Raw genomic sequence first — 27263 nt, forward strand, 5'->3', positions numbered from 1 at the left:
GACCTGTTTCACCATGGACAGAATAGTATGTCTCAGCGATCATGGCCGGGTGTCAGCTGATTCTCACAGCTGACAAGTGACACTAAGTGCCAGGAGCGGTCACAGACCGCTCCCAGCACTTTAACCCCCGAACATGATTACAGCAATCCGGGAGCAAGCAGAGGGCTGACAGCCCCTCTGCCTTTGGATCGGAGACCTCGCGGCGTGACGCGGGGTCACGATCGCTGCCATGGTAACCCAATGTCGTCATGACGACATCTAGGTTACCAGAGCTGAGAAAATTCCGGTAATGCGCAGTGCATGATCAGAAAGTCTGTAAGTGCAGCGCTGACATCTTCTATAGCATGCAGATGCTGCTTTATCTGCATGCTATAGAAGCAATCAGCCTGCAAAATAATTGTCCCATACTGGGACAAAGTGTAAAAGATAGAATAAAGTAAAAAAAGTTTAATTGTAAAAATACTAGAAACAATAAAAAAAAAATCAATATTCTGTCACTAAATATTTGAATTTAAAAAAATCTAAAAAATAAAAGTGCACATATTTGTGTATCCCTATGTCCGTAATGACCCGATCTATAAACCAGTCCCACTAGTTAACCCCTTTAGTGAACACCATAAAAAAAGGCAAAAAACAATGCTTTATCAAAAAGTGGAATAACACTATCAAAAAGACGGATATAAATAAACATGGTATTGCGGAAAACGTCGTCTTGTCCCGCAAAAAAAGAAGCTCCCATTCAGCTCCATCACCGGAGAAATAAAAAAGTTAAAGCTCTCAGAATAAAGCGATACAAAAATAATAATTTTTTATATAAGTTTTTACTGTATAAAAGCGCCAAAATATAAAAAAAATAAATGAGCTATTGCTGTAATCGTACTGCCCGAAGAATAAAACTTCTTTATCAATTTTACCACATGCGGAACGGTATAAACACCCTCACCAAAAGAAATTCATTAATTGCTGGCTTTTGTTCATTCTGAAAAATAGGAAAAGGGAAAGGGATTTGTGCTCTCCAAAAATAGTCCTGTAAGCTGGTCGTGCCTATGGATCAAATGGCTGACCACCATGTGTAGCAAACATAAGAAGAGAAGGAAGATCCGGCACTGAAGACTTGATAAAATCCACGGAAAAGCTTTATTCACATATTTTCATAATAAAAACAGAAAGGGGAAGAATATCCCCACGCCTTACGTGTTTCGAACCTCACAACAGGTTCTTCAGAGGCATAAGACAAAATAAATTGCAAACTAGTTATAAACATTCTCAACCAACCGAGAGACTCCACACGTGTATAATCAAAGAGGCAGGCAATTAAGCCCTCAAATTATCGGTGGAGTCACTCCCTTGTTTGAAAAAAACACCACCTGAACACCAATAGACAAAACACATGAAGTATACAAAAATATGTGCATTATATGCGTATAAATATGTAAATGCATAACAAATTTCAAATGGCGTAATAATCTTATTCATAATACATAGAAATTCACAATCCTCAAAGGAGAAGAGAACCCCCCCCCAAAAAAAAAAAAATCAATACTCAATAAAAATACATAAGATCATTTCTATAATTTAGACCTTGCGGGTACCGTACATCAAGCGCAAGTATCCAAAACGCTTCCCGGCAATGTAATAAGTATTCCCAATCACCCCCTCTAGGGGGTTTCGCTACCCGTTCTATTCCCTTTACTTTGAGACTACATAAGTTGCCCCTGTGTGTTTCAAGAAAATGCTTAGATAAACCAGACACATTCTTACGACTGGACATAGACTCTGGATTAGAGGCAGTAATGTGCTCACTTAATCTCCTCTTCAAGCTGCGTGTGGTACAACCAATGTAGTAAATACCGCACAATGTGCACTCTGCCATATACACTAAATGTGTGGTGTTGCAATTCATATATGTTTTAAGTTTGTTGTTTGCTATAATTAACAAATTTATCTGTGATATCCATATAACGGCACAAGCCACACAATTTTTCACCACACTTATAATTACGCAAATAATTTAACCACGTAGGTTTAGTGCGATCTAATACAGCAAGGGGGACAGAAAATGACTCAAATTTTTGGCCCTCTTTGGAACACACCTATATCCTCCAGCTAATATTTGCGATAAGACCGGATCTTGATGCAGTAAGGGAAGATGTTTATGTAGAATTTTAATAACACCCTTGTAATCTGAACTAAAAGCGGTTGAGAAAGTAGGAATATTTTTATTTTGATTAGTGTGTGATGTGCCACTTTGCAATAAGCTATTCCTAGTTCTGTTATCCACTTTCTTAATGGCCCTGTTCAACATCCAATCCTTATAACCCCTTTTTGATAACCTAGTACAGATTTTGCGACTCTCGGTTTTGTAAAGGGCATCATTAGAGCACGTTCTCTTAGCACGGATTAGTTCACCCAACGGTAAATTACGTATCACGTGGTGGGTGACAACTATCCGCATGCAATATGACATTGCCACTAGCATCCTTTCTAAATAAGGAAGTATGTTCGTTCCCCGTATTAACATCTCCCATAAGTTTAACATCAAGATATGTGGCACAAGCACCATGTATTTCATAGGTAAACCTGATATTTAAGGAATTATTCCCAATGTACCTGAAAAAATCAAGCATGCCAGGAGAGGGAGATACATCGCTGCGATCAAACCATAAGAGGATCACGCCATCAATGTATCTCCCCCTCCACAGTACATTGTCCAAAAAGGGATTATCCATAGCGCATATATATTTATTCTCCCAAAAGGACATATATAAGTTGGCCAAAGTAGGAGAAAATTTAGACCCCATCGGGCAACCACACACCTGAAGATAGTACTGGGTATCAAATTTGAAAAAATTAGTCCTCAAAAGATGTTGCAATGCCATAATAATGAATCTTTTAAGATCAGAACTAAAGTTGCTTTTCTCAGTCAAAATAGTGGAGACAGCGGATAATGCCAAATCATGTGAGGTATACATGAATATAAAGCAACAACATTGCATGTTATCCATGTATGATGAGGCCCCCATGTGACCTCCTGAAGTGCCTGCAATAGCTGTTTAGTATCTCTAATGTGACCTGGTGTTTTCAAAACCAAAGGTTGTAATTTTCTGTCTATCCACTCAGAGAGTTTTTCAGTACCCCCTCCAATGCCGGCCACTATGGGCCTGAAAGGTGGAGTGAACACGCCTTTGTGAGTTTTAGGCAAGGCGTGGAACACAGGACACACTGCTTTATCCACATATAAAAAGTCTGCCATACGTTTATCCAATATCCCCAACGCAAGACCCTTTTGCAAAATCACAGATAAACCTTGCTGAACACAGCTGGTAGGATCATTGCTTAGGGGACGATACGTGTTAGTATCTGATAACATGGATATAATTTTATTGCGATATAATAATGAATCCAAAATCACCACTGACCCCCCCCCTTATCTGATTGACGTACCACTATATGTTGGTTCTTAGTAGATAAAGACCATGTTGCTCATTTGCAGATAAATTCATACAAGACTGCTCATCAGAGTCCAACAGAGATTTAAGATCACGTTCAATTGCCCTTTGGAAAGTATCCATAATAGGCACTCTGGATATCAAGGGGTAAAAAGTGGGGTTGGGTATCAATACATCTGCATCACATTGAACTGCTGTCTGTTGATTTGTATCCTCCACACTAGACAACATCTCAAACACAATTTGATCTTTGACAGGAGCCGCAAGTGGTAATAAATCATTATTAGGACTCAAGGATGATATATTAAAATTATGATTATCAATGCCAGACTCGGGAGAAAAAAAGTCTCTTAACTGTTAATAATCGCACAAAACGATTAACATCACATAGTATTTGAAACAAATCTCCTCTGCATTTCGGAAGAAAGGAAAGTCCTCTCTTCAAGACACTCAGCTGAGCTTCACTCAATATGGTAGCTGAAATGTTAATGACTGTAAACTCATCAGAAGCAACAATGTTACCGTCTACTTCCTCCAGCGATCCATATTCCGCAGGCCATATTGATGTTTTCTTCTTACGTCGACGTCCTCCTCTCCTTTTTTTCTTTGGTCGTTTTTTACATACGATGTTGATGGTAACACCTGGTTGGAATCCATTGAACCCTCAGATGTGGTAGTTGAATTAAATGACCTTTCACATGAGGAAAAACTGATGTTATTGCTGCGGATTGATTGACTTCTCTTAAGAATGGATCTAGGCTTGTACGGAGTAAATTGCTTCCAAGCATAAACCGTATTAGAATCATAGTCCTTGCGATCACGTAAGAACTTGTTTTTCTGAGACTTATTGATGCTACTTTCCAGATTATCAATATTAGTGTGTAATCGTTCATAGCTTTTAGCAAACGTCATGTGATCAGAAAATTTCTCCAAAGTAGACTCCAAATCTTTAATGGAAGCTTCAATGTTAGTCAATTTGACAGATTCTTCTTCCACAATAAGAGACATTAATTTCAAAGAGCATTCGCTCAAAATGTCATTCCATTTCTGTAAAAAAGTGTAATTATAGATCACAGTCGGTACCTTTTTTAATCTTAAACCTCGCGGTATCATTTTGTGACTGATGTATTTCTCAAGAGTCACTGAGTTCCACCAGGTTTTAAGGTGAGAGGTCATCTTTCTCTCCAACTCAGAGAAAAGTGAATTCATATCCGTACTGTTCTTGTCCCCATCAACAGAAACAATGCCAAATAATTCATCAGCTTTTTGTCTTTTTAACAAGCAAGTTGCTGTAATATTTTTAGTCCCGGCTTCCATTTTGATAAATACACGGCTTATTGGGAGCACAATAAGTCAGTATAACTTTGAAAAATAGGGAAAGGGATTTGTGCTCACCAAAAATAGTCCTGTAAGCCGGTCGTGCCTATGGATCAAATGAATGGATGGATCAAATCGTGCCTATGGATCAAATACCACCATGTGTAGCAAACATAAGAAGAGAAGGAAGATCCGGCACTGAAGACTTGATAAAATCCACGGAAAAACTTTATTCACATATTTTCATAATAAAAACAGAAAGGGGAAGAAGACCCCCACGCCTTACGCGTTTCGAACCTCACCACAGGTTGTTCTTCAGAGGAATAAGACAAAATAAATTGAAAACTAGTTATTAACATTCTCAACCAACCGAGAGACTCCACACATGTGTATAATCAAAGAGGCAGGCAATTAAGCCCTCAAATTACCGGTGGAGTCACTCCCTTGCTTGAAAAAAAACACACCTGAACACCAATAGACAAAACACATGAAGTATACAAAAATATGTGCATTATATGCAAATATTATATGTGCAAATATTACAGCAACTTGCTTGTTAAGAAGACAAAAAACTGATGAATTATTTGGCATTGTTTCTGTTGATGGGGACAAGAACAGTACGGATATGAATTCACTTTTCTCTGAGTTTGAGAGAAAGATGACCTCTCACCTTAAAACCTGGTGGGACTCAGTGACTCTTGAGAAATACATCAGTCACAAAATGATACCACGAGGTTTAAGATTAAAAAAGGTACCGACTGTGATCTATAATGACACTTTTTTACAGAAATGGAATGACATTTTGAGCGAATGCTCTTTGAAATTAACCCCTTAAGCCCCAAGGGTGGTTTGCACGTTCGTGACCGGGCCAATTTTTACAATTCTGACCACTGTCCCTTTATGAGGTTATAACTCTGTAACGCTTCCATGGATCCCAGTGATTCTGACATTGTATTCTCGTGAAATATTGTACTTCAAGATAGTGGTAAAATTTCATTCATATAACTTGCGTTTATTTGTGAAAAAAACGGAAATTTGGCGAAAATTTTGAAAATTTTGCAATTTTCCAAATTTGAATTTTTATGCCCTTAAATCACAGAGATACGGCACACAAAAAACTTAAGTAAGATTTCCCACATGTTTACTTTACATCAGCACAATTTTGGAACCAAAATTTTTTTTTGTTAGGAAGTTATAAGGGTTAAAAATTGATCAGCGATTTCTCATTTTTGCAACACCTTTTTATTTTTACGGACCACATCACATTTGAAGCCACTTTGAGGGGTCTATATGATAGAAAATACCCAAAAGTGACACCATTCTAAAAACTGCACCCCTTAAGGTGCTCAAAACCACATTCAAGAAGGTTATTAACCCTTCAGGTGCGTCACAGGAATTTTTTGAATATTTAAAAAAAAAAAATGAACATTTAACTTTTTTTCACAAAAAAAATACTTCAGGTTCAATTTTTTTATTTTACCAAGGGTAACAGGAGAAATTGGACTGCAAAAGTTATTGTACAATTTGTCCTGAGTACGCTGATACCTGATATGTGGGGGGGAACCACTGTTTCGGCGCATGGCAGACCACAGAAGGGAAGGAGCGCCGTTTGACTTTTTCAATGCAAAATAGGCTGGAATTCAGATCGGACGCCATGTCGCGTTTGGAGAGCCCCTGATGTACCTAAACAGTGGAAACACCCCACAAGTGACCCCATTTTGGAAACTAGACCCCCCAAGGAGCTTATCTAGATATGTAGTGAGAACTTTGAACCCACAAGGGCTTCACAGAAGTTTATAACGTACAGCGGTACAATTAAAAAAATCATATTTTTTCCACAAAAATGATCTTTTCACCCTCAATTCTTATTTTTCCAAGGGTAACAGGACCCTAAAACATATTGTGCAATTTGTCCTGAGTGCCCTGATACCCCACATGTGGGGGTAAACCACTATTTGGGTGCATGGCAGAGCTCGGAAGGGAAGCAGCGCCATTTGACGTTTTTGGCTGGAATTGAGACCGGGCACCATGTCGCGATTGGAAAGCCCCTGATGTACCAAAACAGTAGAAACCCCCCACAAATGACACCATTTTGGAAACTAGACCCCCAAGGAACTTATCTAGATGTGTGGTGAGCACTTTGAACCCCCCAGTGCTTCACAGAAGTTTATAACGCCCGGGCGTGAAAATAAAAAAATCGTATTTTTTCCACAAACATGATCTTTAAGTCACCAATTTTTTTATTTTCCCAAGGGTACAAGGAGAAATTGGACCTCAAAAAGTTGTTGTCCAATTTGTCCTGAGTACGCTGATGTGGGAAAAAACTGCTGTATGGGCACACGTCGGGGCTCGGAAGGGAAGTAGTGACGTTTTGGAATGCAGACTTTGATGGAATGGTCTGTGGGTGTCATGTTGCTTTTGGAGAGCCCCTGATGTGCCTAAACAGTGGAAACCCCCCACAAGTGACCCCATTTTGGAAACTAGACCCCGTAAGGAACTTATCTAGATGTGTGGTGAGCACTTTGAACCCTCCAGTGCTTCACAGAAGTTTATAACGACCGGGCGTGAAAATAAAAATATTGTATTTTTTCAACAAACATCTTTTAGTCCCCATTTTTTATTATTTTCCCAAGGGTAACAGGAGAAATTGGACTCCAAAAGTTGTTGTCCAATTTGTCCTGAGCACATTGACACCCCATATGTGGGAGAAAACTACTGTATGGGCACACGTCGGGGCTCGGAAGGGAAGTAGTGACGTTTTGGAATGCAGACTTTGATGGAATGGTCTGCAGGTGTCATGTTGCCTTTGGAGAGCTCCTAATGTACCTAAACAGTGGAAACCCCCCACAAATGACCCCATTTTGGAAACTAGACCCCCTAAGGAACTTATCTAGATATGTGGTGAGCACTTTGAACCCCCAAGGGCTTCACAGAAGCTTATAATGCCCAGGCATGAAAATAAAAAAAATCGTATTTTTTCCACAAAAATTATATTTTTGCCCCCGATTTTTTATTTTCCTAAGGGTAACAGGAGAAATTGGACCCCAAAAGTTGTTTTTCAATTTGTCCTGAGTATGCTGATACCCTATATGTGGGGGTAAAACACTGTTTGGGCGCATGGCAGAGCTTGGAAGGGAAGGAGCACCATTTGACTTTTTCAACGCAGAATTGGCTGGAATTGAGATCAGACGCCATGTTGCATTTGGAGAGCACCTGATGTGCCCAAACAGTGGAAACCCCCCAATTATAACTCCAACCCTAACCCTAATCTCAGCCCTAGCCCTAACCCTAGCCCTAGCCCTAATGGGAAAATGGAAATAAATACATTTTTTTTATTTTGTTATTTTTCCCTAACTAAGGGGGTGTTAACGGGGGGATTGATTTACTATTTATGGCGGTTTTTATGTTTGGCAGCTGTCGCACGCTAAAAGACGCTTTTTATTGTAAAAATAGTTTTTGCATCACCACATATTGAGAGCTATAATATTTCCGTATTTTGACCCACCGAGTCATGTGAGGTCTTATTTTTTGCTGGACGAGTTGACGTTTTTATTGGTACCATTTTCGGGCACGTGACATTTTTTGATCGCGTTTTATTCCGATTTTTGGGACACAGAATGAACTAAAACCAGCGTTTCATGAATTTCTTTTGGGGGGGTGCGTTTACACCGTTCCGCGTGCGGTAAAATTGATAAAGCGGTTTTATTCTTCGGGTCAGTACGGTTACAGTGATACCTCATTTAGGTCTTTTTTCTATGTTTTGTCAGTTTTATGCAATGAAAACTATTTTATATAAAAAATAATTATTTTTGCATCGCTTTATTCTGCGAGCTATAACTTTTTTATTTTTTTGTGGATGACGCTGTATGGCGGCTCGATTTTTGCGGGACAAGCTGACGTTTTCAACGGTACCATGGATATTTATATGCGTCTTTTTGATTGCGGATTATTGCACTTTTTGTTCGGTGGTATGATAATAAATCATTATTTTTTGTTTCGTTTTTATTTTTTAAGGGGTTCGTTAAAGGGATTAACTAATGGGACAGTTTTATAGGGCGGGTCGTTACGGACGCGGTGATACCAAATATGTGTACTTTTATTGTTTTTTTTTTTTTCAAAAGTTTTTTATTGGGGAATATTTTTTTTTTTTTTACTAATTTATTTAGCGTTTTTGTTTTTTTTTTTTTAAATTATTTTTACACTTTTTTTTATTTTTTTAACTTTATTACATTGTCCCAGGTGGGACATCACTGTCCTGTGACAGATCGCTGATCTATCACATCACAGATCACTGTGACAGATCAGCGATCTGTCACAGGCACTGCTGCAGACTTCCTCATGCCTGCGCTTTGCAAGCAGTGAGGAAGTCAGCTCCCTACAGGCCCCCGAAGGTCCCCGTCGCCATCTTGGATCCGGGGGCCTGTAGGGAAAGAGCCCCCCGCAGCAGCGCTGCACATTGCACTGCCGTGGGGGGCTCAGGGAAGCACGGAGGGAGCCCCCTCCCTGCCGATGCTTCCCTTCAACCCCCGGTACACCGCGATCGTGTTTGATCGCGGTGTACAAGGGGTTAAAATGTCGGGGGCGCTCTGTGACCGCCCCTGACACATTGTGCCTGGTGTCAGCTGTGATAATCAGCTGACACCCGGACGCGATCAGCGGCGCTCACCACGTGGGCGCCGCTGATCGCTATGACGTACTATCCCGTCCCTGGGAATTAAGTCCCAGGGCACATGGATGGGATAGTACGTCTGCTGGCAGAAAGGGGTTAATGTCTCTTATTGTGGAAGAAGAATCTGTCAAATTGACTAATATTGAAGCTTCCATTAAAGATTTGGAGTCTACTTTGGAGAAATTTTCTGATCACATGACGTTTGCTAAAAGTTATGAACGATTACATGCTAATATTGATAATCTGGAAAGTTGCATCACTAAGTCTAAGAAAAACAAGTTCTTACGTTATCGCAAGGACTATGATTCTAATAATCATCCTTGAGTCCTAATAATGATGATTTGTTACCACTTGCGGCTCCTGTCAAAGATCAAATTGTGTTTGAGATGTTGTCTAGTATGGAGGATACAAATCAACATACAGCAGTTCAATGTGACGCAGATGTATTGATACCCAACCCCACTTTTTACCCCTTGATATCCAGAGTGCCTATTATGGATACTTTCCAGAGGGCAATTGAACGTGATGTTAAATCTCTGTTGGACTCTGATGAGCAGTCTTGTATGAATTTATCTGCAAATGAGCAACATGGTCTTTATTTACTAAGAACCAACATATAGTGGTACGTCAATCAGATAAGGGGGGGGTCAGTGGTGATTTTGGATTCATTATTATATCGCAATGAAATTATATCCATGTTATCAGATACTAACACGTATTGTCCCCTAAGCAATGATCCTACCAGCTGTGTTCAGCAAGTTATCTGTGATTTTGCAAGAGGGTCTTGCGTTGGGGATATTGGATAAACGTATGGCAGACTTTTTATATGTGGATAAAGCAGTGTGTCCTGTGTTCCACGCCTTGCCTAAAACTCACAAAGGCGTGTTCCCTCCACCTTTCAGGCCCATAGTGGCCGGTATTGGAGGGGTTATTGAAAAACTCTGAGTGGATAGATAGAAAATTACAACCTTTGGTTTTGAAAACACCAGGTCACATTAGAGATACTAAACAGCTATTGCAGGCACTTCAGGAGGTCACATGGGGGCCTCATCATACATGGATAACATGCAATGTTGTTGCTTTATATTCATGTATACCTCACATGATTTGGCATTATCCGCTGTCTCCACTATTTTGACTGAGAAAAGCAACTTTAGTTCCGATCTTAAAAGATTCATTATTATGGCATTGCAACATCTTTTGAGCACTAATTTTTTCAAATTTGATACCCAGTACTATCTTCAGGTGTGTGGTTGCCCGATGGGGTCTAAATTTTCTCCTACTTTGGCCAACTTATATATGTCCTTTTGGGAGAATAAATATATATGCGCTATGGATAATCCCTTTTTGGACAATGTGCTGTGGTGGGGGAGATACATTGATGGCGTGATCCTCTTATGGTTTGGTCGCAGCGATGTATCTCCCTCTCCTGGCATGCTTGATTTTTTCAGGTACATTGGGAATAATTCCTTAAATATCAGGTTTACCTATGAAATACATGGTGCTTGTGCCACATATCTTGATGTTAAACTTATGGGAGATGTTACTACGGGGAACGAACATACTTCCTTATTTAGAAAGGATGCTAGTGGCAATGCCATATTGCATGCGGATAGTTGTCACCCACCACGTGATATGTAATTTACCGTTGGGTGAACTAATCCGTGCTAAGAGAACGTGCTCTAATGATGCCCTTTATAAATCTGAGAGTCGCAAAATCTGTACTAGGTTATCAAAAAGGGGTTATAAGGATTGGATGTTGAACAGGGCCATTAAGAAAGTGGATAACAGAACTAGGAATAGCTTATTGCAAAGTGGCACATCACACACTAATCAAAATAAAAATATTCCTACTTTCTCAACAGCTTTTAGTTCAGATTACAAGGGTGTTATTAAAATTCTACATAAACATCTTCCCTTACTGCATCAAGATCCGGTCTTATCGCAAATATTAGCTGGAGGATATAGGTGTGTTCCAAAGAGGGCCAAAAATTTGAGTCATTTTCTGTCCCCCTTGCTGTATTAGATCGCACTAAACCTCTACGTGGTTAAATTATTTGCGTAATTATAAGTGTGGTGAAAAATTGTGTGGCTTGTGCCGTTATATGGATATCACAGATAAATTTGTTAATTATAGCAAACAACAAACTTAAAACATATATGAATTGCAACACCACACATTTAGTGTATATGGCAGAGTGCACATTGTGCGGTATTTACTACATTGGTTGTACCACATGCAGCTTGAAGAGGAGATTAACCCCTTAACGACCAGGGGTATTTTTGGTTTTGCATTTTCATTTTTCCCTCCCCTTCTTTCCAGAGCCATAACTTTTTTATTTTTCCGTCTATATGGCCATGTGAGGGCTTATTTTTTGCGGGACTAGTTGTACTTTTAAATGACACCATTGGTTTAACCATGTCTTGTACTCGATAACGGGAAAAAAAATTCCAAGTGCGATGAAATTGCCAAAAAAGTGCAATCCCACACTTGTTTTTTGCTTGGCTTTTTTGCTAGGTTCACTAGATGCTAAATCTGACCTGCCACTATGATTCTCCAGGTCATTACGAGTTCATAGACACCAAGCATGTCTATGTCCTCTTTTATCTAAGTGGTGAAAAAAAATTCCAAAGTTTGCTAAAAAAAAATTGCGCAATTTTCCGAGACTCGTAGCGTCTCCATTTTTCATGATCTGGGGTCGGGTGAGGGTTTATTTTTTCCATGCCGGGCCGACGTTTTTAATGATACCACTTTTGTGCAGATACATTGTTTTGATCGCCCGTTATTGCATTTTAATGCAATGTCTTGGCGACCAAAAAAACGTAATTCTGGCGTATTGAATTTTTTTCTCGCTACGCCGTTAACGATCGGGTTAATGCTTTTTTTTTTTATTGATTGGGCGATTCTGAACGCGGCGATACCTAATATGTGTACGTGGGATTTTTTTTTTAACTGTTTTATTTTGATTGGGCGAAAGGGGGGTGATTTGTACTTTTTAGGTTTTTTTAAATTTTTTTATTTTTAAACTTTTTTTTTTTTTTTTTTTTTTTTACTTTTGGCATGCTTCAATAGCCTCCATAGTTTTCCATAGGAGGCTAGAAGCATTCGCAATCCGATCGGCTCTGCTACATATGGGCGATGAGCAGATCGCCCATATGTAGCAGATGTACTGCTGTGCTTTCAGCGCGACCACCGGGTGGCGCTGAAAGCCATATGCTTGGAACAACCATAGAGGTCTCATAGAGACCACTGGTTGTCCACCTAACATGACGCCGACCCCCGATCACGTGACGGGGGTCGGCGATGACGTCTTTTCCGGCCCGGCGACCGGAAATGCTATTTAAATACCCACTGTCAGCTTTGACAGCGGGATTTAATTAGTTAATTGGCGCTGGCGGACGGCGATAACGCTCGCGCCTATTGCGGGCTCATGTCAGCTGTTCATAACAGCTGACATGTCCCGGCTTTGATGCGGGCTCAGCGCCGGAGCCCTCATCAAAGCATGGGAGATGTCTGATGACATTAAGGGGTTAAAGGGAATCTGTCACCTACCCTTTGGCGGGCGATGAAAACGAGGTTGGTCCGGTCCGATGGGCGGTGTTCCCAATGTGTGCCGCCTCCCCATCTTTGCCCACCGCCGGCAGGTTATTGCTGAATTGGAGTAAGTGTACGCCATTTTTTGCGCGTGCGCTAAGCATTCATAGCTAGCGCATGCGCAGTATGCTTTGCCCAACTACGGGCAAAGCCCAAAAGCCGGATACTGCATGTGCCGGTTAGCTAAGCCCCGGAAGTATTTTGCTGTATTTTTATTTTATTTTTATTGAGTCTGTTTTTTTTTTCTCTTCTTCTCCTTTGAGGATTGTGAATTTCTATGTATTATGAATAAGATTATTATGTTATTTGAAATTTGTTATGTATTTACATATTTATGCGCATATAATGCACATATTTTTGTATACTTCATGTGTTTTGTCTATTGGTGTTCAGGTGTTTTTTTTTTTTTTTTCAAGCAAGGGAGTGACTCCACCGGTAATTTGAAGGCTTAATTGCCTGCCTCTTTGATTATACACGTGTGGAGTCTCTCGGTTGGTTGAGAATGTTTATAACTAGTTTTCAATTTATTTTTTCTTATGCCTCTGAAGAAGAACCTGTTGTGAGGTTCGAAACGCGTAAGGCATGGGGGTCTTCTTCCCCTTTTCTGTCTTTATTATGAAAATATGTGAATAAAGTTTTTCCGTGGATTTTATCAAGTCTTCAGTGCCGGATCTTCCTTCTCTTCTTTTGTTCATTCTGCCTCCCAAAAATAAAAAAAAGCGATCAAAATATGTCATGTGCCCGAAAATGGTGCGAATAAAAAAAGTCAACTCTTCGTGCAAAAAAACAAGACCTCACATGACGCTGTGGACCTAAATATAGAAAAATTATAGCTCTCAAAATATGGGGATGCAAAAACTATTTTTTTTGCAATAAAAATCGTCTTTTAGTGTGTGACAGCAGCCAAACGTAAAACCCGCTATAACCCCTCTCACACGTCCTGATATTTCCGATACCGGAGGTGTCAGTGTTCGTGTGTGTAATAGTTGCGGCACACATGTGTCATGCGTGTGCCGCATCAGAACCACAAGGACGGGCACCAGGGAAGGAGCATTACAGTAAGCACTGTTCCCCGGTACCGGGTGCTGAACACGGCTCTCATTCTCCCCTGCTCTGCCGGCGATCAGCACAAGCAGGGGAGAATGAGGAAAGCTGTGTTCGCACCCAGCTACGGTGAACAGCGCTTACTGTAATGCTTCTTTCCCGGCACCAATGCGTGTCACATGAATGACATCCATATGTGCTATTCATATGCACATGTGCTGGATGTTTTGTGGCACGTGCTGACATTAAAAAATGGACATGTTAATGCTTTGCCCATGGCCACACAGTCCGTGGAAACACACTGACATTTGCACAGACCCATTCACATGAATAGGCAGATGGCTCTTTGTTTCTCCCGAGTCTCTCCTCATGGCTGCCCAATCGTATAAAGTTCTATGACACACCCATGGTATCAGTATGATTACTGCACCCCTACATGAATTAATTGAGAGGTGTAGTTCGTAAAATCGGGTCATTTAAGGGGGGTTCCTTTGTTTTGGCATCTTGTGCTCTCCCAGTGAGTCATGACACCTGCAAACCAAAACAGTAAAATCTGGCGCTCCTTCCCTTGTGAACTCTGCCATGTGCTCAAACAGTAGTTTACCCCCACATATGGGGTATCCGTGTAATCAGGAAAAATTGTACAATAACTCTTGGTGTCCAATTACTTCTGTTACCCTTGGGAAAATAAAAAAATTGGGGGCAAAAAGATCATTTTTGTGGAAAAAATGATTTTATTTTTACGGTTCAACGTTATAAACTTCTGTGAAGCAATTGGTGGTTCAAAGTGCTCACCACACATCTGGATAAGTTTCTTAGGGGATCTAGTTTCCAAAATGGTGTCATATGTCGGGGGTTTCCACTGTTTAGGTACATCAGGGGCTCTCCAAACGTGACATGGCGTCCGATCTTAATTCCAGACAATTTTGCATTGAAAAAGTGAAATGGCGCTCCTTCCCTTCTGAGCGCTGCCATGCACCCAAACAGTGGTTTACCTGCATATATGGGGTATCAGCGTACTCAGGACAAATTGTACAACAACTTTTGAGGTCCATTTTCTCCTTGTTACACTAGGTAAAATTAAAAAAAAAAATTGGATCTGAAGTAAATTTTTTGTAAAAAAAAAAAAAAAGTTAAATGTTCGTTTTTTTTAAACATTACAAAGATTCCTGTGGAGCACCTGAAGGGTTAACAAACTTCTTGAATGTGGTTTTGAGCACCGTGAGGGGTGCAGTTTTTAGAATGGTGTCACTTTTGGGTATTTTCTATCATATAGACCACAAAGTGACTTCAAATGTGATGTGGTCCATAAAAAAAAAGGTGGTGTAAAAATTAGAAATTGCTGTTTAACTTTTAACCCTTTTAACTTCCTAACAAAAAAAAATTTGTTCCAAAATTGTGCTGATGTAAAGTAGACATGTGAGAAATGTTACTTATTAAGTATTTTGTGTGACTTTTCTCTGATTTAAAGCCATGAAAATTCAAAGTTGGAAAATTGCAAAATTTTCAAAATTTTGGCAAACTTTCAGTTTTTTTCGGCAAATAAACGCAAGTCATATCAAAGAAACTTTACCACCATCATGAAATACAATATGTCACGAGAAAACAATGTCAGAATCACCGGAATCCATGCAAGTGGTCCAGAGTTAACGCCTCATAAAGGGACAGTGGTCAGAATTGTAAAGATTGGGCTGGTCATTAATATGGGTAAAGGGGTTAAAAAAAGTCAGCTCGGCACACAAGAAATAAGCCCTCACCCAACCCGAGATCACGTAAAATGGAGACGTTACAAGTATCGGCTTTTTTTTTTTTTTTTTTTTTTTTACAAAGTTTGAATTTTTTTTTCACCACTTAGATTAAAAAGAACCTAGACATGTTTGGTGTCTATGAATTCGTAATGACCTGGAGATTCATAATGGCAGGTCAGTTTGAGCATTTAGTGAACCTAGTAAAAAAAAAAAAAAAAGCAAAACAAATTGTGGAATTGCACTTTCACCGCAGTTGGAATTTTTTTTCCCAATTTTCGAGTACACTACATGGTAAAACCATTATAAACCAGAGCAAGAAGGAGCAAACGATGATTATGCAAAAAGTATCAATAATTTTTGTTATTAAAAAGTAACATACAAAAAATGCACAAGATCATATTAAAGTGTCAATGTGTCGCAGATTAATATACACCTAAGCAGCCTCTCTCCCCAAGATGGAAACAATATCCTCATATGAATATTCCAAGCAATGTGCCTAATCAAAAAAAAGCCCAATAATGTAATGCCACCCCGTAAATGGTTAAAAGCCATGTGGCTCAGAATGTTCCCAGTGCCTGCCCTGAGCACAACTCAATCATAAGGGAGGTACATAGCATCCATATAATGTGGGCAAACATAGGCATGAATGAAGGAAAGTCACGCTAGGAGACAACCATGGATGTAAGTGAGCTATCTTACCAGAGGGAGGGAGAGGAGGACCGTCTGGCAGTGACCCCCCCCCCAATGGTTTCATTCAAAAGTACAACTTGTCCCGCAAAAACAAGCCCTCACATGGCTGTATTGACCGAAAAATAAAAAAGTTATGGCTCTGGGAAGAAGGGAAGCAGAAAACAAAAATGCAAACACAAAAATACCTTCAGGGGTTAATGGAATTTATAAAGAGGTCTGCCATTTTTCTCTTATTATTCCAGCTTTCCTAACAAATTAACCAGCACTTTTGATCATTCAATAATTGCTGGGGAAGCACATGTGACCAGACCTGTCAATCAGCCTCCTCCAATTGTAAAATCTGATTTTCTATTGGAGGAGGCTGATGGTCCGACCTGGACACATGCTTCTCCATCAGCAGCCACTTTATGTATAGAAATGCTGGTAATTTTCTAAAAAAGCTGTACTACCAGTAATAAATGGCCAATCTATTTTATTATTTCTAAACACTGTTTTTCGGTGATTCCTTTGTATCCCCGTTCGTACTGGACCCATACACACACAAATGATACACCGTTGGAAAGGAAAACTTGCCCCCTTCAGCAAGAAAATAGCCGAACAACCAACACATCTACAATTTGATCGCAAAATACAGTTTAAACATTAATTTTCATAAACCGGCAGTAAGGAAAAATGACCTGCAGGCGGCACCACAGTACCCCAAAGCACACTACCAACACATTTGTAAACATGCACTGCTTTTTCGCTGATTACTTCGCCCACACACACGGTACACCATTTGAAAGGTAAAATTGCTCCCTTCAGCAAGAAAACAGCCAAACAAACCACTCATTCACAATTTTATCAGTAAATACAATTTAAACAGTCATTTTCATAAACCTGCAGGAAGACACAATGACCTGCAGGTGGCACCACAACCGGAAAACATTTTTTGGCCTCTACTTATCAAAACAATTTATTGTATTACCAATCTACGTATATAAATACCTGTCTGTGTTCATCAGCTCGTGAAATATATTTACATTTGACCAGCTTGCTTTTTCTAAAAGTGCCTGCGCCCTCGACAGCCAATGTGCGAAAATTGTGCATGGGCCAAGCTAGTGACTTAAAATTACTCCTTTTACATGTATACATTTTACAGTTTCTTCAAAATGAACTGAAGCAGAAGACACATGGCTGTACTTTGAAATTTTAAATAGAAATGCAAGAACAAGTGGTGTTGCTTTTTGACATGTACTTTGTATCTTTCAGGTGGAAGACCGTAGAGCAGAAATGGAACGCAAGCTGATCGGTATGAAAGTTCAGTACCAGTCACTTCAGAAACAACATGCTTTTTCCAGACAGCAAATGCACCGAATGAAGGTATAGTTGCAACTTTAATGGGAGTCTGTCAGCACAAAATAAATGTTTAAACCAAGTACAGACCCTCAGTGCACCCTTGGCATGGCCAAACCGTTAACTACACCTTTCCTACTTCCTTATTTTGCATCGATATCCTCTCCCCTGGTTATGGATGAAAAGATTTGGCTTCACAGGAGCAAATAAATAGAAACAAGTAGGTAGGAATTTAAACTGAACTGTTTTACCATGCCACAGATGTAATCTGTCAGCACATAAAGACTTTTCAAACCTACCAAATTCGTGCTGGATTTGAACAGTCATTGATTTCCTTAAAGCTGTAACCAGGTGCTGAGATGCAGTACGCAGGGGTTTCAGAGAAGAACGATATAACCGTATGATTTATTCTGAACAATAAAGAGTTAAAGTAATCTCGCAGGGAGTTAAAGTGCAGGGGAACAAAGTTAATCAATCAGGAATAAATGAAATAAGCAGAATGAGAGCAACAGTCTAAGTTTCAAACACTACTTATCGTAGCTCCTATTGATGTCCTTAATCCACAGTCCAGTGGGGGTAGTAGTAGTATTGGCAACAGCCGGCGTAGTGTCCTCTGGTGGGGGTCAAAGGTTAGGGGTCTGTCTTCTGACTGCAGCGGTCGGTCTCTGGCATCTACTGCTGAGCCCCTAGTCCATAATCCTGCACAATTAAAGCTGGAAAACCTGCAGAAGTCTCTGTACTAAATGCGGGCTGACGCGTGCCAGTTGGCAACGGAGACCTCACTTCAATGTCCTGCAACCGCCCACACTTCTCTCCACGTGCACGGCACTTTGCTTAGCCAAGCGCACGGCGCCTCCCACACTCACGGTTCCGCTAGAGTGTCCAGGAGATTTCGGCCGCAGTCCATCGCGGTGCTGCTGCTCGGAGTGCAGAGCACGCTGCGCCCTGTCCTGCACTCTCCCCAATGGCGGGAAGCTGCCTGCCGCTTTGCGCACTTTCTGCTCTGAGTCTTTCCTGATTCACACTATAGGAACGGAGAGAAGCGCAAATAGGGTCTTATCCGATAAACAGGGTACAAAAGGTTTTAAAATTCTTCTCACCTGATAAAGGAGAGGTATAGCGCATGAAATTAACAGTCAGCTGCTACACATCCAAAGGTCAAACCAGTGACCGCCGAAACACATAGTTTAATGGAACTTTTTATGGATTTTGTGCGCTGCTTGACATAACACACCAGTACTCGTGCATTAAAAGATCAATGTTTTATTAATTTTCCAACGCGTTTCGAAGTATAAATCACTTCTTCCTCAAGGGATAATATATCCCCTTCGAAACGCGTGGGAAATAAATAAAACATTGATCTTTTAATGCACGAGTACTGGTCTGTTATGTCAAGCAGCGCACAAAATCCATAAAAAGTTCCATTAAACTATCTGAGTCTTTCCTGAACACGCCCCCTCTTCCCGGGTCCTAGGGTTTGTCCATTCCCCTATTCCTTCCCCCGGGCAACATGGGACGCAGCCTCAACAGTTTCGGACCCGGACCAGCACAGGTACCCACAGCCCGGTCTCCTCCTTGCAAAGCATTGCCAGCACAGCTGTGTTTAACCCCTTCACCCCCAAGGGTGGTTTGCACGTTCATGACCGGGCCAATTTTTACAATTCTGACCACTGTACCTTTATGAGGTCATAACTCTGGAACGCTTCCATGGATCCCGGTGATTCTGACATTGTTTTCTCGTGACATATTGTACTTCATGTTAGTGGTAAAATTTCATTCAAATAACTTGCGTTTATTTGTGAAAAAAATGGAAATTTGGCAAAAATTTTGAAAATTTCCCAATTTTCCAACTTTGAATTTTTATGCCCTTAAATCACAGAGATACGGCACACAAAAAACTTGATAAGTAACATTTCCCACATGTTTACTTTACATCAGCACAATTTTGGAACCAAAATTTTTTTTTGTTAGGAAGTTATAAGGGTTAAAAGTTGACCAGCGATTTCTCATTTTTACAACACCATTTTATTTTTAGGACCACATCACATTTGAAGCCACTTTGAGGGGTCTATATGATAGAAAATACCCAAAAGTGACACCATTCTAAAAACTGAACCCCTTAAGGTGCTCAAAACCACATTCAAGAAGTTTATTAACCCATTAGGTGCGTCACAGGAATTTTTTTGAATATTTAAAAAGAAATGAACATCTAACTTTTTTTCACAAAAAAAATACTTCAGGTTCAATTTTTTTTATTTTACCAAGGGTAACAGGAGAAATTGGACTGCAAAAGTTATTGTGCAATTTGTCCTGAGTACGCTGATACCTGATTTGTGGGGGGGAACGACTGTTTCGGCGCATGGCAGAGCTCAGAATGGAAGGAGCGCCGTTTGACTTTTTCATTGCAAAATTGGCTGGAATTCAGATCGGACGCCATGTCAAGTTTGGAGAGTCCCTGATGTACCTAAACAGTGGAAACCCCCTACAAGTGACCCCATTTTGGAAACTAGACCCCCCCAAGGAACTTATCTAAATATGTGGTGAGAACTTTGAAACCACAAGGGCTTTACAGAAGTTTATAACGTACAGCGGTACAATTAAAAAATCATATTTTTTCCACAAAAATGATCTTTTCACCCCAATTTTTATTTTCCTAAGGGTAACAGGACCCTAAAAGTTATGGTGCAATTTGTCCTGAGTATGCTGATACCCCACATGTGGGGGTAAACCACTATTTGGGCGCATGGCAGAGCTCGGAAGGGAAGCAGCGCCATTTGACGTTTTTGGCTGGAATTGAGATCGGACATCATGTCGCGATTGGAAAACCCCTGATGTACCAAAACAGTGGAAACACCCCACAAATGACACCATTTTGGAAACTAGACCCCCTAAGGAACTTATCTAGATGTGTGGTGAGAACTTTGAACCCCCAAGGGCTTCACAGAAGTTTTTAACATAAAGCCGTACAATTAAAAAATCATATTTTTTCCACAAAAATGATCTTTTCACCCTCAATTCTTATTTTTCCAAGGGTAACAGCACCCTAAAAGTTATTGTGCAATTTGTCCTGAGTACGCTGATACCCCACATGTGGGGGTAAACCACTATTTGGGCGCATGGCAGAGCTCGGAAGGGAAGCAGCGCCATTTGACGTTTTTGGCTGGAATTGAGATCGGACACCATGTCGCGATTGGAAAACCCCTGATGTACCTAAACAGTGGAAACCCCCCACAAATGACACCATTTTGTAAACTAGACCCCCCAAGGAATTTATCTAGATGTGTGGTGAGCACTTTGAACCCCCCAGTGCTTCACAGAAGTTTATAACGCCCGGGCGTGAAAATAAAAAATTCGTATTTTTTCCACAAACATGATCAATTAGTCCCCAATTTTTTCATTTTCCCAAGGGTAACAGGAGAAATTGGACCCCAAAAGTTGTTGTCCAATTTGTCATGAGTACGCTGACACCCCATATGTGGGAGAAAACTACTGTATGGACACACGTCAGGGCTCGGAAGGGAAGTAGTGACGTTTTGGAATGCAGACTTTGATGGAATGGTCTGCGGTTGTCATGTTGCCTTTGGAGAGCTCCTAATGTACCTAAACAGTGGAAACACCCACAAATGACCCCAATTTGGAAACGAGAACCCCTAAGGAACTTATCTAGATCTGTGGTGAGCACTTTGAACCCCCAAGGGCTTCACAGAAGTTTATAATGCCCGGGCATGAAAATAAAAAAATCGTATTTTTTCCACAAACATGATCAATTAGTCCCCAATTTTTTCATTTTCCCAAGGGTAACAGGAGAAATTGGACCCCAAAAGTTGTTGTCCAATTTGTCATGAGTACGCTGACACCCCATATGTGGGAGAAAACTACTGTATGGACACACGTCGGGGCTCGGAAGGGAAGCAGTGACGTTTTGGAATGCAGACTTTGATGCTGGTGTCATGTGCGTTTGGAGAGCACCTGATGTACCTAAACTATTGAAACTCCCCACAAGTGACCCCATTTTGGACACTAGACCCCCTCACGGAACTTATCTAGATGTGTGGTGAGCACTTTGAACCCCCAAGTGCTTCACAGAAGTTTATAACACTCGGACGTGAAAATAAAAAAATCATTTTTTTCCACAAAAATGATATTTTTGCCCCCAAATTTTTATTTTCCTAAGGGTAACAGGAGAAATTGGACCCCAAAAATTGTTTTGCAATTTGTCCTGAGTAGGCTGATACCCTACATGTGGGGGTAAAACACTGTTTGGGCGCATGGCAGAGCTTGGAAGGGAAGGAGCACCATATGACTTTTTCAACTCAGAATTGGCTGAAATTGAGATCAGACGCAATGTTGCATTTGGAGAGCCCCTGATGTGCCCAAACAGTGGAAACCCCCAATTCTAACTCCAACCCGAACCCCAACACACCCCTAACCCTAATCTCAGCCCTAACCCTAGCCCTATCCCAAGCCCTATCCCAAGCCCTAACCCTAGCCCTAACCCTAGCCCTAACCCTAGCCCTAACCCTAACCCTAGCCCTAATGGAAAAATGGAAATAAATACATTTTTTTTAATTTTATTATTTTTCCCTAGCTAAGGGGGTGATAATGGGGGGTTTGATTTACTATTTATGGCGGTTTTTATATTTGGCAGCTGTCGCACGCTAAAAGACGCTTTTTATTGTAAAAATAGTTTTTGCATCACCACATATTGAGAGCTATAATTTTTCCGTATTTTGACCCACCGAGTCATGTGAGGTCTTATTTTTTGCGAGACGAGTTGACGTTTTTATCGGTACCATTTTCGGGCACGTGACATTTTTTGATCGCTTTTTATTCCGATTTTTGGGACGCAGAATGAACAAAAACCAGCGTTTCATGAATTTCTTTTGGGGGGGTGCGTTTACACCGTTCCGCGTGCGGTAAAATTGATAAAGCGGTTTTATTCTTTGGGTCAGTACGGTTACAGCGATACCTCATTTAGGTCGTTTTTTTATGTTTTGTCGGTTTTATGCAATGAAAACTATTTTATATAAAAAATAATTATTTTTGCATCGCTTTATTCTGCGAGCTATAACTTTTTTATTTTTTCGCTGATGATGCTGTGTGGCGGCTCGTTTTTTGCGGGACAAGATGACGTTTTCAGCGGTTCCATGGATATTTATAGGCGTCTTTTTGATCGCGCGTTATTACACTTTTTGTTTGGCGGTATGATAATAAATCATTATTTTCTGCTTCGTTTTTTATTTTTATTTTTTAAGGGGTTCGCTAAAGGGGTTAACTAATGGGACAGTTTTATAGGGCAGGTCGTTACGGACGCGGCGATACCTAATATGTGTACTTTTATTTTTTTATTTTTTTTTTATTTTCAAAAAATGAATTTATTGGGGAATATTTTTTTTTTTTTTTTTACTAATTTATTTGGCGATTTTTTTAAATTTATTTTTACATTTTTTTTTAATTTTTTTTTTACTTTATTACATAGTCCCAGGTGGGACATCACTGTCCCGTGACAGATAGCTGATCTGTCACATCACAGATCACTGTGACAGATCAGCGATCTGTCACAGGCAGTGCCGAAGGCTTCCTCATGCCTGCGCTTTGCAGGCACTGAGGAAGCCAGCTTCCTCAGGTCCCCGAAGGCCCCCGTCGCCATCTTGGATTCGGGGGCCTGGAGGATAGGAGCCCCCCGCAGCAGCGCTGCACATTGCGCTGCCGTGGGGGGCTCAGGGAAGCACGGAGGGAGCCCCCTCCCTGCCGATGCTTCCCTTTAACTCCCGGTACACCGCGATCATGTTTGATCGCGGTGTGCAAGGGGTTAACGTGTCGGGGGCGGTCCGTGACCGCCCCTGACACATTGTGCCGGGTGTCAGCTGTGATAATCAGCTGACACCCGGCCGCGATCAGCGGCGCTCACCACGTGGGCGCCGCTGATCGCGGTAGAGGTACTATCCCGTCCACGGTCATACGGGCCCGGGTACCGTGGACGGGATAGTACGTCGGATGTCAGGAAGGGGTTAAAGTCACATCAAATGCCTACTCACTATCCGTATTCTCAATGGTTCTTGTATTTCATCCCAACTCTGTTACATCTTTACATTTCCTCTCATTACATAAACTAATGTGTACATATGTCAGTCTGAAATCCTGTGAAGTACATAATATAATCATTGACTCTGAGACTTCTCCCATGTTACTTAAGCTATATTTCAAAAGTTTTGAATTATTCTAAAAGAAAATCTGTTTTTCTCTAGTCATCTTCCATGACAGTCACCTTGGAGGATGTCTCCCCACCCTAAAGGCGGGACAGGAAACACAAAGAGGTTAAATAACCCTCCCCTTCCTGCTACCTCCAGTGTTTTTCCTGTCCCCCAGTGGGACATGAAGAGGTTATAGGTGCTGCCGCGGCCGGCGAGTGGAGCTCCTAGAAAACTTACCATGCCGGGCAGCCGATGTTGGAGGGTTCGCCTCTCCTCCTCCAGGTGGCTGCTCCTGTCTCCATGGGCCATGTAACTCGGAACCCCTTCCTGCGCCTCTTCGGGGTAAAGCGGGGCAGTGTTGTGCAGCCGGCGTCCTCCCGTAGCTCCCTGGCATCCTCCTCACATGCTGCCGAGCGCCGGGGTCCGCACGCACCGGAGGTGACTTTGCGGCGCACTTCCGGTTCTCGTCCTTTTGCGTTCCACGCTGGAACGCACATGCCCTCAGTCGCCCTGGGGGATCAGAGGTCTCCGGCGCTTGAATTGTGGCCAAGATCGTTTTGAAGGTTCCTCCCTGTGGACCAAGAGGGAGGAGGGGCACACAATAGAATGCTGGAGGACTCCATTATATCCGGGTCAGGAGCTCAAGGTAAGACACAGTGTGTCTGTCTGTGTGACTGGTGAGCTGACTATGGACGGCGACAAACCTTTGACAGCTGCGTCTGCAGAGCTTGGCGTTCCCCCTCCTACCGTGAGTAGCAGGGCCGGTCCCTTACTGTCCAAGCATTGGTGGCATGGGTCATTTAGTATACCTTCTCTCTCCTTTTTTAGGGAGAAAAGGTCGCTGACCCAAAGAATAAACCCAACCGCAAGTGTGGTGTTTGTGGATCCAGGCTTCCCTCTGACTATAGGAAGCTGTGCCAACCTTGTACGCAGGACATATTACATACCGAACAGCCCTCCCTCTTTGACAGTATCAAAACATTCATTAAGCAGGAGGCGCAAAAGACCTATGCACCTGCAGGTGCACAAGGACAAAGCAAAGCTTTTCCCCCCCCATTTTCCCTTACGTCCCTCCGGACAGCACCATGGAGGACGTCCTTCCTTGCCCTATAGTGGGACAGGATCAGAGAGAGGTTAAAAGGCACCTCCCACCTCCACCCTCCAGTGTTTTTCCTGTCCCGGCAGGGGACGGTTGTATGAGAGGTTGCTCTTAGAGCGAAGATAGCCTGTGGACATTTATTGCTTTCCATTCCCCTGGCAGGTGGTCTGTGGCTGATTCCTCTCTGGGAGAGGTCCCTCAGCCGTCATTCGTTGTACCAGACGGGATTGGGGGTCTCAGCCCTCTCTTCCCCGCTGTCAAGTGGACCGTGGCTGACACCTCTTAGAGAAGTTCCTCAGCCAGCCTGCATGATGGGCTCAGGGGGATCGTGCGGTGCGTCCAATCCTTCCCCCTGCCAAGGGGCCCAGGGCCGACACTTCCCGGTGGGGAGTCCCTCTGCCCCAGAGACCAGTCGAGCGGACGTGCTCCTGGGTTGAGCCGCTCCTCCCGGTGGGAGGCTCTCGGCTCGGACGCCGGCCGGCAAAACATGGTTAATTCCGGAAAGCATGCGGTGGAGAAGGCCGCCGCGCCTCCGGCAACGTCAGCATAAGGTCGGCGTGCGTTCCATGGCAGAACGCGGAAGTGCAGAACGAGACAGGCAACAGCCTAGTTTCTTGGATCTCGTGGGGAAATCACTGGCAGTAATACAACATTCCTGACCGAACGCCAATTCCCTCCATGGTAGGCTCTCGGCGTTACCAGCTCCCCCTGTCTTTCTAGCAGGTGTGGAGCCAGCACAGGTGAGTGCACGCTGGAATGTTGTGTTCAGAGCCTGGCCTCTGGGTTAATACTAGCCTCATGCCTTGGTGCCAAAGCTGGGCCTAGAGCCTCATGTGCTGAGATATGCTCCACATATAAGCAGCTAGGCCTTGGACCTCTAGGCTATAGTAAGGCCATTTGTCCAAGCCACATCTCATAATGGGACCTCAGTTAGTTGCAGACCAGGTCTGCACAGAGCCTTATGGCTGGACACATGGTGGAATGCAACACAGGGTCTCCAGGGAGTCTGCTCTCCACCTGAGTCTCATTAATTAGCTCCTTCAGGTGGAGCTGGTCTGACAATTGAGATATACTATTCAGAGCGAAGGTTTATCCGGATCTCTGATTGCTCTCTTGGAGGTAGCTGGGGACCTGGCCTCTTGTTTGGCACCTTCAAGCAGGGCCGTAATCTGTGCATCATATTACATCATGGGGGCATCGTTTTTGTCTCTGTGCATCGTATCGCCGCTGAACATCGTATCGCTGTGCACGACATATGGCCGCTGTGCACGACATATGGCCGCTGTGCACGACATATGGCCGCTGTGCACGACATACGGCCGCTGTGCACGACATACGGCCGCTGTGCACGACATACGGCCGCTGTGCACGACATACGGCCGCTGTGCACGACATACGGCCGCTGTGCACGACATACGGCCGCTGTACACGACATACGGCCGCTGTGCACGACATGCTGCTGCCGTGCACGATATGTTGCCGCCGTGCACCATACGACCGCCGTGCGCCATACTGCCTCTGTGCATCATTGTGCCTCATATTGCATCACTGTGCATCAAATTGCATCACTGTGCATCATATTGTATCATTGTGCATCATATTGCATCACTGTGCATCAAATTGCATCACTGTGCATCATATTGTATCACTGTGCATCATATTGCATCACTGTGCATCAAATTGCATCACTGTGCATCAAATTGCATCACTGTGCATCATATTGCATCACTGTGCATCAAATTGCATCACTGTGCATCATATTGCATCACTGTGCATCATATTGTATCATTGTGCATCAAATTGTATCATTGTGCATCATATTGTATCACTGTGCATCATATTGTATCATTGTGCATCATATTGCATCACTGTGCATCAAATTGCATCACTGTGCATCATATTGTATCACTGTGCATCATATTGCATCACTGTGCATCAAATTGCATCACTGTGCATCATATTGTATCATTGTGCATCATATTGCATCACTGTGCATCAAATTGCATCACTGTGCATCATATTGCATCACTGTGCATCATATTGCATCACTGTGCATCATATTGTATCATTGTGCATCATATTGTATCATTGTGCATCAAATTGTATCACTGTGCATCATATTG

General features: G+C 42.1%; 1 protein-coding gene across 13 annotated transcripts in view; it reads left to right on the forward strand.

Moving 5' to 3' along the window:
• SPDL1 (spindle apparatus coiled-coil protein 1) overlaps positions 1–27263 on the forward strand; it is a 470586-nt gene that overhangs the window by 243128 nt on the left and 200195 nt on the right. For 12 of the 13 annotated variants that reach the window (XM_073589468.1, XM_073589469.1, XM_073589466.1 and 9 more), the window contains one exon: positions 17764–17874. The exons of the other annotated variant lie outside the window; for it this stretch is intronic. In XM_073589468.1, the coding sequence (XP_073445569.1) occupies positions 17764–17874 (111 nt within the window). The remainder of the gene's footprint in view (positions 1–17763; positions 17875–27263) is intronic. 13 annotated transcript variants of the gene reach the window in all.

The sequence above is a fragment of the Dendrobates tinctorius genome, unplaced genomic scaffold (assembly GCF_039654945.1).
Source record: "Dendrobates tinctorius isolate UK_male_01 unplaced genomic scaffold, ASM3965494v1 ptg000108l, whole genome shotgun sequence".
NCBI lineage: Eukaryota > Metazoa > Chordata > Amphibia > Anura > Dendrobatidae > Dendrobates > Dendrobates tinctorius.